General features: G+C 46.5%; 1 protein-coding gene and 1 pseudogene across 1 annotated transcript in view; one reads left to right on the top strand and one right to left on the bottom strand.

The window, feature by feature from the left end:
• NOX4 (NADPH oxidase 4) overlaps positions 1-19,643 on the bottom strand; it is a 93,683-nt gene that overhangs the window by 720 nt on the left and 73,320 nt on the right. The window contains exons 12-15 of the mRNA XM_066619907.1: positions 11,165-11,284; positions 9,050-9,158; positions 7,331-7,399; positions 5,501-5,601 (exon numbers count right to left, since the gene is read on the bottom strand). Coding sequence (XP_066476004.1) covers positions 5,501-5,601; positions 7,331-7,399; positions 9,050-9,158; positions 11,165-11,284 — 399 coding nt within the window. The remainder of the gene's footprint in view (positions 1-5,500; positions 5,602-7,330; positions 7,400-9,049; positions 9,159-11,164; positions 11,285-19,643) is intronic.
• LOC136646799 (5S ribosomal RNA) lies at positions 31-148 on the top strand (annotated as a pseudogene).

The raw sequence follows: 19,643 nt of genomic DNA on the forward strand, positions 1-19,643 counted from the left end.
GTCCAAAGGCACAATCTTACAGAATCTACACATTTTAGCTAACTACCCTGCACATGCCCGATCTCGTCTGATCTCGGAAGCTAAGCAGGGTCAGGCCTGGTTAGTATTTGGATGGGAGACCGCCTGGGAATACCGGGTGCTGTAGGCTTATACCGTAGTCTTTCGAGACTGAAGGTTGCCAACCAACCAACCAGTGGTTAGCAATAGCATTCCCAGAGGGGTGGGCACAGCGCTAGGTTTTGCAGGTGATTCAATGTACTGTGTAAGCAACCCCTCCCCCTGCCTTTGGAGACATTCCGGGTAGCAAGAGCAATGCTGAGGCATCTGTTCTGTGTTGATCTCGCCAACGTGAAGATGAGGGGGAGGGGCTATGCCTGCAAAACCTAGCGCTGTGCCCACCCCTCTGGGAATGCTACTGGTAGTTAGCCATTATTTGTTGTCAGCAGTCATTTCCCTGGCCCCCATGAATCCTCAGAGCTCAGGGAGGGGTCAATCTGCCACTCCATGCTGGGCTCTGGAGACCAATCATGTCCTATATCAAAGTTTTGGGCAAAATAAGGCATCTTTCTAGGTTCCTAACCAAGACTATGATCACTGGATAACTGTTGCAGATCAAAACGCAGTTAAAGGGCCTGCAGACAAACTTGGCAACCCTACCTGGGTCTTATAGAATCATAGAGTTGGAAGGGACCTAATTGGTCATCTAGTCCAACCCCCTGCCTTATGCAAGGGAGGGCATGAGTATGCAGGTCTCTTGTTATCTGGTGTGCTCCCTGGGGCATTTGGTGGGCTGCTGTGAGATACAGGAAGCTGGACTAGATGGGCCTATGGCCTGATCCAGTGGGGCTGTTCTTATGTTCTTAACTACAATTCCCAGGAAGCCTTGCAGGTCTCTTGTTATCTGGTGCGCTCCCTGGGGCATTTGGTGGGCCGCTGTGAGATACAGGAAGCTGGACTAGATGGGCCTATGGCCTGATCCAGTGGGGCTGTTCTTATGTTCTCTTAGAGCAGGGGTGCTCAATAAGTCGATCGCGAGCTACCAGGCAAAATGAGTCGATCGCAGGCTTCTCTCCCATCCACGCATTCCTGGGAGTGAGCCCCGCCCTGGGAGTGAGCTCCTGTCCACGCATCCCTGGGAGTGAGCCCTGTTGACTCTACTGGGGCTGACTCGTGAGTAGCCCTGGAGAGGAGCCGCTGGCAGGCTTCTCTCCTGTCCACGCATCCCTGGGAGCGAGCCCCGTTGAATCTCCTGGGGATGACTTACCTTTCCCCCGTTTTTGCACTGGTATGTATGGAGATCTGCCCCCCCCCCCACTTCCATCTGTTGGTTCTGTGTGCAAGGGGTTTTGCACTGGTCTTGCTGTGATGTCTATATAGAGATCTTCCCTCCCCCACACCTTTCCCTTGTTTTTGCACTGGTCTGTATAGAGATCTGCTCCCCTCCCCCCACTTGTATTGGAATCAAGGAAGATCTGGTGAGGAGGTAGATGTGGTGTCAGCAGTGGCCCCTTTAAGGGTAAGGCCTGGGCATCCAGCAGAGTGTGCTGCACAGCTGCAGCCACTTGAAGGCAATAGGGCCCTCAGGGATATAAGAGCACCTGAGGCAGGAAGGGCTCCACTTATTTATGTGAGTCAGCCTTTTCCTACAGGAAGATCATTAAGTCCAAGTACCATTCCACCATGACTGATGAACATTTGGAAGTGTGCTTGAGGCTGGCTGTCAGCAGCTACTATCTGGACTATGCTTCCTTGGCTGATTCACTTCAGTGCAAGTCATCAAAGTAAACTCAAGTAATTACAAAAAATGTTTATAGTTAATTACGTTGTGTTGTGCAATATTGGCTCATGGGGTTATGCAAGGTACACCAACATAGATTGTACACATAAATGTTATATGTTATGATGGTGTGGACATTGTAAAAAAACTCTGGTAGATCTCCAGGCCTTGCTGGGTTTCAAAGTAGCTCTCGAGCCAAAAAAGTGTGAGCACCCCTGTCTTAGAGCATTTCCAACAAGTGCAAAGGTCTTATCTTTCTCTCACTGGGAAGTCTCAGGGGGTTTTTTGGAAATGGTTTTCAAATGGAGTAGACTCATTTGGGCCTTTCTCCCTGTCCCCTCCTTGCGCCCTCCTGGTGGGGGTTAAACTTCTGAGCTCTGAAGTTCTCACTGCCTGCATGTCCTCTTCTGGCTCTGATTGAAGCACCTAGGAGACAAGCTCAGTGATCTGGGCTCTCCAGGATCATGCTATGCCCCCTGTAGCCCCTGTGCTCAGTGATGTACCAGCCTCTGCTCCTTCTAGTCCCTTGTTTAGAAAAAGATGGTTTGCCCAGGGTGTGTGGCAAAGATGCTGGCAAGCTGCCACAAAAAAGACTGCAAAATTAGAATGCTGAGAAACTGCAGAATTAAAATGCTGGAAGGATCAGGGAACTCAACAAGGGATGTGTCTAGCAGGTTGCCCAAAACTTTGATTTAAGGTTGTTCTTTACAAGTTTTTTTTGCTTTTTAATTTAAATTGGCAATAATGACCAGGTAGTGACAGGAACATCTGGCCTGCCTGCAAGAGATTCAAGAGCATTGGGAGAATGGTTAATTGGGACTTTTCCACAGGAGATGATGGGAGTGAAACCGATGGTGGGCCCTGTCAATCTAAGGAACGGATTCTTCAGGCACCAGACTAATTGAACTAATTACAACCACCCAAAGGAACAGTGGAAGCTGTGTGCCTTATGAAGATGGACACACGCCAGTGAATAAGAGTACTGCATCACTGGCTAGCAGAGATTTCTCGCCGGATTGGTTTGGTGAAGCATCAAAGCACCTGGTTCCTACTCTTAGGAAGGACATCTTATTCCTTGTAAAATCTGTGGATGCCCAACAGATAATTTAGCTTAAATTATGGCAGTTACGTTGGATCCCAACCCCATTCCCTGAGCAGTGGGGAGCGGCTCCAAGGTGCTCCGTTCTCATCAGACTTGCATCACGTCCTGAGGTGGCGCAGGTCTGAGGAGACCCATTGGGGCTGTGGTGGCTTACTCGGGGGTAAGAGTTTCCCTTTGCCTCTAGCTGAACTGATTCTGGCCCCAATCTTGTGCTGGATAAAGCACAGGCCTCCTGGCCTGCCTGTTCCAGCACAAGATAAGATTGCGCTGTAAATCAATGTTCTTCAGCCTTGGGGTTGGAACTCCAAGGGGGTCACAAAGCCTAAGCTGTGAGGTTGAGGCGACTTATAGGAATGGAAAAGGCTGAAGATCACTGGACAAGAGCACCACCAGGTTAAGGGGGAGGCATCTGGTGTATTCTTTCAGGTACCAGGAGATTCTGTCCCAGTCCTGCTCGGGTTCTTAGCAATTGTGTTAAAATAGCTTTCACTAGTCCTAGGCCTCATGGGAATCTTTTCTGCTCTCTCTAATAAGAATATTTGGTTACAGTGAACAGTGCTGGGAAGGCATTATATGGTGGGGAGTGGGCGACAACAGGGATAGGCGGAGAGGGTCCTGGGAGGGGGCAGGATCAATAGCGGGTCCCCACTTTCATATTTATTTGGGTCACGGCACGAAAAAGTTTGAAGACCACCAGATTAAATGAAAGTCTTAGTGACAGGACTGCACAAGGAAAACACAAGTTTGAAGTGCGAGTGCACTTTGCTATCAGCAGATGGCGCACTTTTGCTCAGCGATAGTTCAAGCACCAGAATGATAACATGAAGCTGGGCTGAAACAACACAGCTTCTGATGAAAACAGACTCTTGCCTAGGAAAGCTCACATCACACTGAATTTCTTTGCCTTGCCACAAGGCTCTCCGTTGTGTTTGCTCTGTGACAGACCTAAGGGGACTGCAGGGCCCCCTATGTTGCTGAGTTGTTTGCTCTGTGACAAGACACTGAAAGATTTGGTACCTAACAAATATTCCCTTATAAAAGGAGTTGAGCCACAATCTTTGGACTTAAAACAATTTCCATTGTCTTCTGAGGCACATAAATGAATGTATTAACGTACGTATGAATGTATTCCATATCTCATATGGAATCAGGTCATTGGCCCGTCCAGTCCAGGAGCTTCTGCTGGGGGGCCCAAAAACAACTATGTCAATCAAACAGAGGGGTTTTTCAACCTTGCTGTCTGAGAGATTCTAGCGAAGTACATGTAGCTGCACTCACAAACATGCTGCGAGCCCAATGCTATCCAACTTTCCACCACTGATTCAGGTCAAATGCAGCCTCCCAAGGTAAGGGAATGAAAGTTACCTTGTTGTCAATGTTACCTCCTTACCTTGAGGAGGCCTCTGGACTGCCCACCACCACAAGATGCAGCGCACACCCTGTTGACATGGCTGCATCAGCGCTGGAAGGTTGGATAGGATTGGGCCCTGCCTCAGTTACCTTATTGCTCCTCTTGTCTTTCCTTCCTTCCTCTGCTGCCTGGCCCGTTTCCCAAATTTAGACAGTACCCTCTTCAGGGATGGGACCTGGGTCTTGCTCATGTTTCTTTGTATCTTGCTGGTGTTTATATATGAATGATAATGACTGGAGAAGTCGGTTGGTTTGTGTGTGTATTTGCGCGGGTGTAAACAAACTGGCATACATCACTGGAGGTGATTTATAAGATTGAGGTCAACTGCAGCGTCATAGATACCTGGATACTGGAGGTCTGCAGGGTGGTGGTGGTGGGGGAAATGAAAGATTTTTGAAGAGAATGAGAGGGATAAGAAGGTCTCTTAGACTGGGAGGGGACATTTCAGGGCTCTTCCTGGGCCTGATATGCTAAATCCTCAGGTCAGCTGTATCAATGCACTGAACCAAGTGCTTGTTAGGAGTTGATGTTTGGTGATGGGAATCTGCCGATTTCCAGAATTCTTAGCATTTTTACAATGCAAAAACACAGTGTGAATCACAAAGAATGATAGTGCTCATTTTTTAAGAAGGACATATTCCTGGGGGAAAAACGTCTAGTATAGATTCCAGGAAAATGACTGGGAGCTACTGCCATGCTTTTGTGCAGTCCTCATTCATTTTAACAGGCTTATTTATGCAGAACTTCCCACTGGATTCCCCCCCTGTATCATTAGTTCATGGATTCAGTACATCCTTCCATCTTAATTAAGTCATTTGCTTCCATCATTAAAAAAAACTCTGATTCAGGAGAAGGCAGTTTTAAACACAAAATTAACATATGTTACCAACAAAACCTTGGGTGGGCTGGATTTAACACAACATCTCTAGCCCATTATGAAAATATGCAAAACCCTTTTAAAAAAAAAATCCCACTAGTTGCTCAGTTGCCTAGAAAATGAACTGTTCCGATGGTGGAAGCTGACAGTTCTTTGGTTAAAGTTCCATTTCTCAGATCCAACAGATTTGATGACACCAACCATCCGGTGCTTTGGCATGAAAAGATAGCATGAAGCCCAAAGTCATTTCCATACAGATGCAGTTTATTAAACTTGCCCAGTTCCTACCCCTCAAGCTGCTGCTGTACACGCCAGGGTGGGAATCTTACTTACTGTCTGTTACACTTGGCTATTTCATTAAACAGAAGTTTCCAGCGAGGTCGCCCAATGAAAAGCCGACAGTTCAGTGCTTGGTATTTCTCTCCAATTATTTTCTGCAAGAGACAAGACATTCCCTTTGCTGTGCCTTGCAGACTGCATTACATAAATCTCTGCCTCCTTGCAAATCAGTCTTATACATATGCACCAAATTCCTTATGGGCAGTTTGATCGGTTACCCTCAATTTTGTAGGCCTGGTTAATTGTAAGAAAAGTTTTTCCCAAACTTTATGGTGGTTTGAAATGAATTTGGGGTGCTGATTCCAAAAATGGCATCCGTTTTGCCCTATCATGTCTAGTTTTGGAGATATAGAATAGCCTCATTAGTGAATGGTTCAAGCAGCTTCCTCATGAGGAAGCCATGGTGTAGGCTTCCTCATGAGGAAGCTCTGTGAACCATTCACTAAAGAGGCTATGCCATGTCTCCAAATCTAGGCGGGATAGGGCAAAATGGATGCCATTTTTTGAATCAGCACCCCAGATATACCCAGGAATTGGTGTAATGTTTAAGGAAGCAAAATGTGTGTTGGCCTGTGTGATCTATGCTGGTACAGCAGGATTTGAGTGTAAATCAGTATTCTGGAATATGACCCCAGCTTGGATCCTGACTGAAGTCATGGAGTTCCAGACAAGGGGAAAGTGATTCTGGAATAGGTCAAATCCCACAGCTTTCTGTTCAGTGCCATTAAGATTTTTATTTATTTTTCACCTTTTTTATACCACCCTTCCTCCATAGTTCCTCCTGTCCTTTTGTCCTCACAGTAAAACTGTGAGGTAAGTGAGGCGGAGAGAGAGTAATTGGCCCAAGGTCATCTAGGAACCTTTATGACTAAGTGGGGATTTAAACCAGGATCTTCCAGATCTAGGTACAACTCCCAAACCACTACACTATCCCGGCTCTCATGGACACATGGGTGGTGAGCCCAGAGTATAGACCAGTCTATCCTTAGGGAGTGCCAATCCCACTGTCCAGAAGCAGAGGGCTAGAGATTATAGGATGAGCTTGTGCGAAGGTCTTTCACCAGCTTCCAAGGTGTGGATACTTGCAATTCCTTCCCAGAATACTCAAGGTTTCCACTAAGCAACCAGGAAAGAATTCCCAGGATCTCCTCACTCAATGGATTGAGTGATAAAGTTTCTCTGGCTCCTCAGCAGCTATGGATTTTCTACAATGCTCTAGTGCAGGGGTGTCCAAAGTTTTTGGCAGGAGGGCCACATCATCTCTCTGACACTGCGTCGGGGGCCGGGGAAAGAAAGAATTAATTTACATTTAAAATTTGAATAAATTTACATAAGTTTACACAAATGAATATATTAAAGATGAACTTATATGAACGAATGAAGGTCTTGCAATAGCTCAAGGCCTATAAAAGGCCTTGCACAAAGCAAGGCTGGCCTTTCCTTTGCTGCCACTACTGCATCACAGACATGAAACAGCAAGCAGTGGAGGAAGCCCTCATCCCACAGCTCACACAAAGAGGTCAAACAGTTGCCTTCACACTGAGAGCAGTTGTGTCGGGCCAGTGCGGGCTGCAACAAATCTCTGGAGGGCCAGAGGCTCATTGGAGACTGGGGGCTCCCTGAGGGCCACACTGAGAGGCATCGAGGGCCGCATGTGGCCCCAGGGCCAGGGTTTGGGCACCCCTGCTCTAGTGGTCCAGACAACATAAATGCAGCCCTGTGCCAGGTTCCCCTTCCTCTCTTTTACGACTGGAGGAGTCTTCAACTGTCTCCCAAAGCCAATTGCAGCCTCTCAGAATCTGCAAATTACATTTCGCCACATACCTGCACTCCATTCGTCTGACTGAGGTAGAGCTGGATGTTTACAAAGTCTGGTCGGTTTTCTTGCCAGAACTGAAAAAAAAACCAGTGCATTAAAAATAACAATTACTCCAATGAGCACATTTTCTCATTGTCTGACTGAAGATGCCATGGATTGAACATGGATCTTTCTATGTGCAGAGCATAAGTCACACACTGGCTGCTTTGCCATTTAAGAATTTTTGGATTTTTGAGCTGCATGTGCGCAAGGCTGCATGCTAAACACAGTCTTGCACTTCAGTGTGCACCACTGTTTGTGTGCGTCGCTTACATGAAAGAAAAAAAGTCAGAAGCGTGAATGGGAAAATGAAAAGATGTGGCAACAGAGGACTGGCAGTCTTTACCAACCGCCTTTATCGTTGCCTGTAGTCATTCTGGAAATCTAGGCCAAAGGAATGACAGATAACCAAACCATCAGCATCACTTCAACACCAGGAAAAAGCAGTCTAGATCAAAAAACCTGAGGGAAAATATGATAAATTGCAGAAGCATCACCAGGCCATATCCTCTCCAGCTTTCCAGAACTGATGCAGCTGTGCCAATGGGTTGGGCGCTGCATTCTACTGTGGGGGGACAGTCATGGAGGCCTCCTCAAGGTGTGGGAACATTTGTTCTCTTACCTCGGGGATGCATTGAGGCTGCATCAGCACCGGAAACTTGGATAGGATTGGGCCCAGAGTCTACTTCATGCCTGACTACTATTTAATGTTGAGACGCCTTGGTGCTTTGAAAAGGGTGTTCAACAGATTTGTGGAGGAAAAGTCTATCACAGGTTACAAGCTGGGATGAGTATGTGCAAGCTCCTGGTTTTAGAAGCTGGTTATCTCAGAATGCCAGATGCAAGGGAGGGCACCAGGATGCAAGTCTCTTGTGGTCTTGTGTGTTCCCTGAGGCATCTGGTAGGCCACTGTGAGATACAGAAAGCTTTATCAGGGCTCTCCTTAAGACAGCCATTTTCAGCCACTGCACCGTGGCACACTGGTGTGCCGTGAATGGTCTGCGGGCGTGCTGTGGGAGTTTTGGGGAGGGTCATTTATTAGTAGGGCCATTGGGGGATGTGAGCCCCCACCAACAGCATGTTGTGCCTTGTCAAATGTAAAAAAACTGATGGTGTGCCTTGACAATTTTAGTACCTTATCAGTGTGCCATGAGACGAAAAAGGTTGAAAACTACTGCCTTAAGAGATACACCTCACATAAGATCACTGAAATAGTCCAATGCATGTTGAGATCACAGAGGCTAACACTCAACATTCAGGTTTGACCTGGTGAACTGGGGGAGCTCTGCAACTCAGCTCACGACCTAGTTTACCTAGTGTCTCTATCACTGAACAAAAACCCCCTTGTTACAGAATGTAATATTTGCATTCTGCACATTTTATACTGGCCACATATATTCCTACATGTATATTCAGGGTTAATACCCTGAGTATGTTCCCCCTCCCTCCTTCCCTCCCTCTCCCCCCTCTCTCTCTCTCACACACACTCCCATATTCATAAAGCTTTAATTAGACAATATGACCATTTCCCAGATCTCACTTAACTCCAAGAACAGGCTCATCAGAGTATTTCAAGAGGTATTGGAGCAGAATGACACAGTACTGTGGTTACTGGAGTTCAGCACTGTTAAAAGAAAGCATGAAAGGTTCCCTCAGAACTATGCCCAGTGAAATTTTTCTCTTACCTTGTTATGCAATTTGCAGAGCAGATCAGCAAACCAGCAGAAGGACTGGATTTCTCTACACACCCAAATGAAGTAGAGTCTCCGGAGTTTGTAGCATTCCCAGTCATCACTTTATATCATGGCCATGTTCAGAGGGAGGAAATACAGAATTACCATTTAGAAATCAAGGACTGATTCACCATGTCCTTTACAGTTTGCCTTTTAAAGTTGACAGTTTTGACTGTGATGAACAACACAGTACAGATCACCCTGCTTCTTAAAAGTGACCTTGTTCACTTCTTTCAAAAGAAGGTGCCGGGGGGGGGGGAACCTAACTGAGACATATAAAAATATGCATGGGATGGATGGAGTAGATAGAGGGAGTAGATAGAGGGAGAGTTTCTCTCCCTCTTGCACAGCACCAGAACCAGAGGACATCTGGTAAAATTGACTGGTGGGAGAGTTCGAATAGATAAAAGAAAATGTTTCTTTCCCCAGTGTGTAATTAATCTGTGGAACCCCTTGCGGTTATGGCACCTGGATGTGGGGGTGGCACCTGACCTAGATGAAAGGGGATTTGACAGATTTATGGAGGAAAAAGTGCATCATACTTTATAAGCCATGATGATTATATGAAGCCTCTTGGCTTTACAGATAGCCTATCACTGAATGCCAGATTGAAGGGAGTGGCAACAGGATATAGTTATCTTGTTGACTCGAGTACTCCCTGAGGCATCTTGTGCACCACTGTGAGAATCAGGAAGCTGGACTAGATCTGCCCTTGGTCTGATCCAGCAGAGCTCTTCTTATGTTTCTCCAGGAACAGACAAAAGAGATGTGACTTGCCCAGATTCCAGGAAGTTGTGACTACCCACTGCAGTGCCGTATGAGCACCTACAGGAGGGCAGGAGGTCTGGTCTAGAGGGTAGAGCCGCCATTTGCCTGAAGATTAACATCCACAAGGTCGCCAATTCGAGGCCACCGGCACCGTGCGACCTTGAAGCAGCCGGCAAGCTGCAGCTGAGCTGTTCCATCTGCTCGGAGCGTGGGAGGATGGAGGCCAGAATGTTAAACCAGATCGGAGTGTAACATCTTGAATGTGGTGGTTCTTGAAAGAGAGAACCTTCTTTCAATTTGTAAAAATCCCTGCGTGGATTTAATCAGCCTGCCTGTGTAAACCGCCTTGAATAAAGTCTTGAATAAAGACCAAGAAAGGCGGTATATAAATACTGTATATTATTATATTATATATTACTGGTGACAAAGATCACTGAAAAAGACAGAGCAGAAACCAAGAGGACACCAAGACTTCTCAGTTTTATAGCTAGCTAAGGGTCCAGGTGCGTGGTAAAATCATCAGAATGTGCTTGAGATGTAAGCTCTATAGGGGCCCTATGAGAAACAAATATAAGAGGAAGTAGGAGAGATATTCTGGTGGTACTTGTAACACCCTTCCCTGCACTCAAGAAACCAAACACAACTGAGTCCAGGTCTATCACAGAATGCCCCAACCTGGACAAAATTAGCTTCGGTTCTTTAAGTGCTTGTTCCCAGGGTTCATTCACAAGTTAGTGTCATACTAAGAAAGAGAAGACTGGGGCTGTTCCCATCATGGAGATGAAGGGGTTGGGGCTCTTCATGCCTCTTTGTTCTCAATGGAAGAGTACAGACCACCAATGGTCACAGCATTACTTGTGTGTGTGCATCCCATGTTCCCCTTTCTCTATCGTTATCTCTCTAATTGGCCTTTTCAGCCACACTAGACACTGTGCCAGAACCACCATTCAGAGCGCGTTACCATAGTCTCTCGAGACTGAAGGTTGCCAACTACTACTATATCTCTCTACTTCACTACCTCTGTTCCTTCCCACCCCTTCTCCCCAACACTGCTGGAATTTAGACTGTAAGCAGATTGGGGCAGGGACATGTCTTGATTGCAGAGATCCTGCTATCCGAGGATCTGCAACCTTTTGAATGATTATGGCGCCTTCATGCTCCATTTTTTAAAAGTTTGATTTTGCAAATCGGGGTTTTTTTGCCATTCCCAGAGGGCATATTTGGTAGGATAATTCATTCAAGTAATTTTGGGGGGAGGTGGGAGGAAAAAAAGGCTTTAAAATCATGAGGCTTTCATACAGCAAGGTGTTGAGGATTGATGCGAATGGCGTTACTCCGATGCCTCCGGCCACGCACAGGCTAATTTCATAATTGAAAGATTCTTCAAAGGGGCTCCCAAAGGGACCATCTACATACAGTCTGTCGGAGAATGAGAAAGAAGGTTAAATTAATATGCCTTGTCTAGCCAAAAAAGTAAAACTGCAATAAAAAAAGAGGTTACACTCCATGTTTTATCACAGTTAATAAGTACACAATAGTTGTAATGCAGAGAAAAGCTGGAGCCCACGTCTTGTATGCTGAAGAAGGCTCCAGGTTCAAATATCTACCACACCAGTTAGAAAGATCTTAGTTTGTAGGGCGGCAAGAGCTTTCTGCCTGAGACCGTGGACCACTGTGGCCTACGAAAATAGACAGGCTTGGGCTAGATGGATCAAGAGTCTATTTCCTGTAAGGCAGTTTTGTATCTTCAGCCTACTGTGGCTTCTTGCCTATACGTCTCAGTTGTGGTCCACTGGAGCAAGGAGACTCAGAGAATGGGTTTTGCCTCAGAGTCAAGCCATTACCCTTTCTGTAAACTAGTGTGTGTGTGTGTGTGTGTGTGTGTGTGTGTGTGCGGGAAGAGTACATCCACCCACACCATTTATATTTCGATATTTAGTACATACCAGTCTATGTATACAAGTACAGGCAGGCTGTGACACTTCAAGAACTTGGGGAGGGAAATAGCACATGAATCTTTCTACCCTAACCTTCTCTGTCTCTGGCAACCAAAAGCTATTTTGACTCAACATGTTGTTATGTACATTTACAAAGATGCACAGGTTCAGACTTTGGAGAACCTCCCTAAAATAAGAACATTCCAAGGTTGAGGGCCAGCCCCCAAAGATGCCTCAACATGCTCTTGGGTACCAGAGGAGGTTCAAATGTGATGCACTTAAGACAGCTTCCCAGGTTGCTCTTAAAGTTGGTGGCTGAATATGGAACAACTGAAGTTTCTTACGCTAGGCCCAGGCTGCTCATTTTATTTTATTTTTTTATTTTAAAAATTTATATTCTGCCCTTTCCCATGCCAAAGCAAATGCCCAAAGCAGCTTACAAAGCTCCATAATAAAAGTACAATGTATTATGACAATAAGTTTTAAAAAAATATCAGTACTGAGCATTAAAACATTAATTTTAACATTAAACACTAAAACATGATGGCTCATAGGCCATCATATGTTATAAGTAGAGATGGTCTAAAGTGGTTTTATTTTTTGATGATGTTGGTGTTATCCAAAAATATAAATGGGTGAAAGCAGTGTGTTTTAATCCCAAACATTTTAATAAATTTTAAAGCAGTTTTATCAGGTGTAACCACTGTCATATAGGTAGTATACGAGTATATGTGTTTTATTTCATTTTTTACCATTTTAGACTGACCCTAGTTATAAGCTATGATGACTACGTTACCTCTTGATTTTAGAGGTAGCCTAACTCTGAATGCCAGATGCAAGGGAGGGGCCACAGTATACAGGTATCTGTTGTCTTGGTGCTCTCTGATGCCTCTGGTGGCCACTATGAGATAAGAACATAAGAACAGCCCCACTGGATCAGGCCATAGGCCCATCTAGTCCAGCTTCCTGTATCTCACAGCAGCCCACCAAATGCCCCAGGGAGCACACCAGATAACAAGAGACCTGCAAGGCTTCCTGGGAATTGTAGTTAAGAACATAAGAACAGCCCCACTGGATCAGGCCATAGGCCCATCTAGTCCAGCTTCCTGTGTCTCTCAGCGGCCCACCAAATGCCCCAGGGAGCACACCAGATAACAAGAGACCTCATCCTGGTGCCCTCCCTTGCATCTGACATAGCCCATTTCTAAAATCAGGAGGTTGCACATACACATCATGGCTTGTACCCCGTAATGGATTTTTCCTCCAGAAACTTGTCCAATCCCCTTTTAAAGGCGTCCAGGCCAGATGCCGTCACCACATCCTGTGGCAAGGAGTTCCACAGACCAACCACACGCTGAGTAAAGAAATATTTTTTCTTGTCTGTTCTAACTCTCCCAACACTCAATTTTAGTGGATGTCTCCTGGTTCTGGTGTTATGCGAGAGTGTAAAGAGCATCTCTCTATCCACTCTGTCCATCCCCTGCATAATTTTGTATGTCTCAATCATGTCCTCCCTCAGGCGTCTCTTTTCTAGGCTGAAGAGGCCCAAACGCCTTAGCCTTTCCTCGTAAGGAAGGTGCCCCAGCCCCGTAATCATGTTAGTTTCTCTCTTTTGCACCTTTTCCATTTCCATTATGTCTTTTTTGAGATGTGGCGACCAGAACTGGACACAATACTCCAGGTGTGGAAGTTGGTCTAGATGGGCCCTTGGCCTGATCCGGCAGGGCTCTTATTATGTTCATATAGAGACATAAGTGTAAATTATGGTAAACTATCATTTTTTATTGAAGATGCACAATAGAAAACAGTGTGCAGCTCACAATACAACTGCAGCAACATGAGGACTGCGAGTCTGCTCAGCGAGAGACAGATCTTTGTGGTGATGGAAGAACAGTTGTAAGTAGCAAATTGGAGCAGCACAGTAATTTTGAAAATCCACCGAAACTCTGGGCTCTCGTCCAAGGATCCTCGTAAGTATGGGGAATTTTTATGCATTGTTCCTCAATAAATTGGACACATAACAGCAGGGAATCAATTAACAGAGCAACCCCTGCATATCTCTATTGAGTTACCGAGGCACTACAGTATGTTTTCAACTCCCCCCTCAACCCTGTGAAGCAGAAACAAACTTTAAGCACAAAAAATTAAGCTAAATTACATTCCAGTTACTACAATGTATCTGCTTGCAATAGGATGTGTATACTTGCTTTCCCGTGGGGGCTGGGGATAAGAATAGGCCCTCAGTTTGGCTGTACTTGTCGTAAGAGGCGACTAAACAGCCACTGGGTAGATGGGACTCGTCAGCCTGGGAAGACAGCTCATCTGAGAGAAGGAAAACTCTGGTCCCAAACCTCCACTGCCTTGTGGCTACATCCAGTTATGGAAAAGGCTTCAGGAGTCAACCTCGAGCCAAAATCAGGAGCCGGAGTCCCTGAGGCAGTTCATGGCTGAAAACAGTCATGTTCTGGCAACTCCTGCAACGTCGCTGGAACCAACTGTATTGGCCTCTGCCTTTCCATTGGACCATTTCAGCGATGTGGAGAGGGGGGATTTGCTGCATGGGTAACAGCCTATCCTCCATACCTACTTTACCCAGGCTTCGCGCACTGGAGAGGACACTCTGTTTCAGAACCACCATTCAGAGCGTGACACCATGGTGTTCCGAGACTGAAGGATGCCAGCAACCTGCTGCCCATTATACAGTACACATCTACATACAATGCAGAGTACAGGAGAGCCATCAGTTTATTCTTTCAAACTCAATCTCAATTCTCCACACTCCAGTGCTTTCCAATTCATTTCCAATCAATTTCCTAATGATGCCTTAGGTAGTTCCTCAAGGTTTTATGAAGCCATATTCTCAGTGCTCAGGCATTTTCAAGGCAGGGAAGAATTCCACCACTGAACATAAAATGTTTTGCATGTGACCCAAGGACTCATTAGCGGGTACCAGAGTGGAAATATCCTCAACAAGGATTTTGTAACAGGTGGAAAAGCTGTTTTGGGTAAAGTGAATTAAGCATATAATAAATGTAAGAGGGGGCACCCACATTTTGACATGTTTTTTCATAGAGTAACAAAATTGGTTGGGAAGAGATACAGAAACTCAGAACATCGAGGAAGCATCTCTGGAAATGCAGAAATGGAAAATGGCGGAAGTGGGAATGCAAACGGTGCAAAAAAGAGCGACCAAAATGATGAGTGGGCTGGGGCCACTTATCATAGTTCAATTGAATGGGCTTCTTCGTTGCTAGAACCAGTGTTGCAGCCTGCCTTGTGGCAGTCATAAAAACCACTCCAGCAACACACGGTTTTACACCGCTGAAGGGCCAGTGGAGAGGCTACAGAGGCCCACCACAAACCAGAAGAGCGCCAACGAACAACAGTGAGTCAGTGGAGGGGCAATTTACCACTCAGCTATGTAGTGGTGTCACCACTACACAGGTGTATAGGTTTTGAGCCACCCAGTGCAGGAAGCCAGTGGGTCGCCCCCATGATGGACCTCCTCCCATGTAGTGGGCGGGGCAATGCCCCAGGTGGTGGGTGTGTTGATGCGCTATTACCCCATCCCTGCTGGACTTTTGGCGAGTCCAAATATTGGCGAGCGAGAGGCTTATGGGGAGGTAAGGGAAAATATTTCCCCATACCTCTCCCAAGCCTCCTGATCTGCGTCACCCCACAAAAAAAAAGGCTTTCCCCTTGTCACCACCCACTCATCCTCAACAGGGAGGAGCCCAGAGACCGAGGATCACAAGGTATAGACACATTCACATGGAGCCATTTCCAGTGACATGGTTCAGGTGGGAATGTCAGTGGGGTGAGCTAAGTTCAGACTTTACTCCTTTTAAAATACTGTCCTTGTGAAAAATTAGTTGCTGACCAGGTGTCTCTGTTAAAATTGGAGTTTCCCTATCAGAGTGTTTCTCAAACTGTGGGTCAGTACCCACTATGTGGGTCGCAAGCCAATTTCAGGTGGGTCCCCATTCATTCAATATTTTATTTTTAATATATTTGTAGGGGCCTTCCCCTGGAGGGGCCTGGGACAGGCTTGTTCCTCCCCAGGGAGGCCTCAGATTGGCTGGAGGGAGAGGGGGTTCCAGCACCCTTATCCTCCTCCCTAGCAGAGCTGCCAAACCTGGCTTAGGAGCAGGAGCTGTTGACCTCACAGCTCCCTGCTTCACACTGACTGCCTCTCATCCCTGGCCTCCCTGTTTTAAGGAGCAAGCCCGTCCCCTTTTTGGCCCCTCCCCTTCCTCCAGGTGGGGCAGAAAAGGCCTTTTCTGTTCCTGGCTTGTTTCCTTCTGTGTTCCTTGTTTGCCCTGCCAGCCCCCTCTGGCTGGTTGAGGTGAGCCAACTCGCTTTGCCCCCTTTGGGGGCAGTGAAGCCTCCTCACCCTGGGCAGGGGGTGCCTGCTCCCAGGTAAGCTGGGGGTCAGGGCATCTGGGAGGAGCCCCGACAATATTAGACTTGATGTTGCCATGGTATGTGACTGTATTTGGGAAATGTTAAAGATCTGTACTTTGAGCAGGCTACTATATCTATGCTTTTAACAATGATAATCAATGGGACTAATTCCTGGGTAAGTGTGGGTAGGATTGCAGCCTAGGATGGTGAAAATTTTTCCTGCTTGATGGTATCACTTCCGGTAGGTCCTGACAGATTTTCATTCTAAAAAGTGGGTTCCGGTGCTAAAAGTATGAGAACCACTGCCCTATAATAAACCTAATTGGTACCTGTTCATCCTTGTGCAACATTAAAAATACTATCTTTAACTCAGCCAGTTTCTCTTGCAAATGCTTAAAAATTCAAGTGGAATTGGCTTTCTTCATCTCTTTCACACTGTGTTGTCTGTGGATGCTTGAACTGAAATGAATTCAATTCAGGTTCCATTCTAGACATGTGATGGAAACCTAACAGATCCATTTTCAAGTTGGCTCCTAGCACAGACCTGGAGAAGGGTTTCTCCTACTCGAAGGGACAAGACAGAGGGGGAAGCCTGGACCATACTTAAGGGGACATTTAATTCACTGTGCCTGAATTCAACAGAATACTCTTCCCCACCTCTGTCAGCCACATAACACTCAGGGCCCTCGTCACCTCCCTCCTAACAACTTGGAAGAAGAACTTGTATTTACCCAACATTCTGGTGTCGCTGCTTCCGAGGTTCACAGGCAAGTTCCAGGCCCATTAGCCAGGGAAGCTGCATCCAATCCATTTCATTTTCTAAGGAAGCAAGGTCTACCCACAGGCCAGCTCAGAATGATTGCTTCCTGTGAAGAATACTTCTGCCCTATCCATGGAAAGCCATAAAGACTTTGTGACCTACGCTGCAGGTCAGCCATTATCCCTCAACAAGCCCGGCTCTGCTTTCTGCTCAAAGGCAAAAGCGTGTGCCACAGCAATCTATTTATTGTAGCTCTTTATCCAACAATCAATGGATTCTGGAGCAAGGCCACAGGCCTACAATTAGTGGTGTGCTCCAGGCACACCATCTGGGCAAGATGTACGAGGATGGCAAAAAGTATGGAGAAGGCCAATATTAGAGGTTCACTTTCCAGGGTTATAGAATTCCGTCTCTAAGAGGAAATTCACCAAGCCACCAACCATTTTATGGCAGCCCACCAGCAGCTATTTGGGCTTACTGGGTTTGCTGCCTGTCACAGATTGCAGAGGGAATGAAAACCATCAAACAGTGCACAAACTATCAACCAACCAAATCTATTCTTGGCAATGTATTTTCTCTCCCCCAACATGTCATTAACCCAAGGAGACACTGTCAAAACCTCCAGGATTGTTTTCAGTAGTCACCTGGAGATCGATGCGCTGATGTCTGGAGATTCCACAACAGTCTTGGAGAGTTGGCTACTCTAGCTGTGTAACAGGTGTAAATCCTTTTCATAGATTATGCTACTGGTCCTCCACATATTCAAGGAAATGCAGGGCAGAAGCATCATTGCCAATCCTGTGTGGTCACTGAAGCCCAGAGAACAACCCCCAAACATACAGTTGTGTCGGGGGGGGGGAGTTCTGACTGTAGGTTTGCCAAGCATGTGAAGAGAGCTGCCCAAGCATACCACTGTGAACATGGGGGACTGAATGCATGTAAACTGGAAAGGAATTCTGCTACTGCAGTGGCACTGTCCCCCCTGCCACATGATCGCTGAACGCAAGGAGGCGCACGAATGAAAAAGAGGGATCTTGGAGCACTTTGGTATACTATAGCGAGTAGTGTCCCACAAGCAGCAGAGTGCATGTAAAACCTTTTACTAAACTTCTTCCATAACATTTGAAAAAGGTTCCTTGGGAAACGGACTAGTGTCTCCCTCTTTCTCGTTCCAATTATGTTAAAGCCACTTGAGATGCCAGCTGATACTAAGCTGCCCCAGGTCTGCCACTGCCACTTTTGCTACGATGTGCTAAAAAAATTCAAAACCCCTTTCTGTGCCCCATTGTGCAGTATTCCTAAACCAGGAAATGAGGGTAAGGAAGTGGACAATCCAATTTCTGTTCACCCGTAGTGAGCAAGAAGCTGATTAACTGGGTCTGTGTCCACACCAGGCCGAAAGGAGACCGCAGCAGCCTCAGAGCGAAGGGCATTCCAAAGTCCTTGCGCTGTCATGCCCTGACACTGGAACAAGTCACATCAGCTCCCCCCCCCCCCAAATGACTAAGCTGGCCCTGGTTAAGGCCCTGTTCACTTAATGTCAGCTACAGACCTGGTCCCTATGGTGCCCCAGGGCACAGGTCCTCAATGCCACCGCCATGCATCACGGCATCCCTCTTCCCTGGGATACTCACCTAGCCGTAGAGAGCCTCACACAGCATTTGGAACTGCTGCAAAAGCCTTCTAAGGCTTCCAAGGCAGTTTTAAGCAGTACTTCCTGTTTCCCAGAAGTACTGCTTAAGACTGTGTCAGAAGCCTTAGAAGGCTTCCGCAGCAGTCCCAATTGTCACGTGGGGCTTTGCCTGCCCCCAGAACGCCTCTGGAGGGCAGGCAGAGGCAGCAGTAGCGGCGCCCCCACAAGGCCCATGGGTGCAGCGCCTGGGGCTTTCGCCGCCACCCCAGGCTTGCCACTGCTAGAGGTAGAAAGAAAAATAATAGGAAATTAGTGAAATTCAAAATATCTTTCATTCTGATAGCTTTCATGTCTCAAACCAGATCATATTGCTCTCCAATTCTGAGCACAAAGCAGAGTTAGACAGCACTTGCAATTCCTTTGGCACCTGATTTCATTGGCTGCCGTTGCTCTCCCCCAGCTGCTAACCATGCTCCACAGCCGCTAGCTGTCCAGCTATTCTACAGTGTGTGTGTGTGTGTGTGTGTGTGTGTGTGTGTGTGAGAGGAGGGGGGATTTGGAATTTGTGTTTCCCAAAGTGGAAGGTGGGAGGACCCAGATCAGAGCCATGCCACAGTGGAAACACAGACTCACCCTTTGCTGTGGACTAATCTGGATCCCTGTGAAGATATTTGATCTTGTCTAATCTCAGAAGCTAAGCAGGGTCAGGCCTGGTTAGTACTTGGATGGGAGACCGCCTGGGAATACCGGTGCTGTAGGCTTATACCATAGTCTTTCGAGACTGAAGGTTGCCAACCAACTAGAAGAAATGTATGAGTACCTGTAAATTTTTTCTAATGGAGCAAACAACAGCTGAGAGGACAGATTTACATAAGGAATAAGGTACGAATGGAAAAGGTTAAACCTGCCCTGCCCCAGAGTTGCAGTTCCAACATTAGGCTGCACACATCCTATCCAGACTTACTTGGAAGTAAGTCCCATTGAGTACAATGGCACTTGCTTCTGAGTAAACATGCATAGGATTGTACTGTAAATTTCTTTCTC

Source organism: Tiliqua scincoides, chromosome 3, assembly GCF_035046505.1.
Source record: "Tiliqua scincoides isolate rTilSci1 chromosome 3, rTilSci1.hap2, whole genome shotgun sequence".
NCBI lineage: Eukaryota > Metazoa > Chordata > Lepidosauria > Squamata > Scincidae > Tiliqua > Tiliqua scincoides.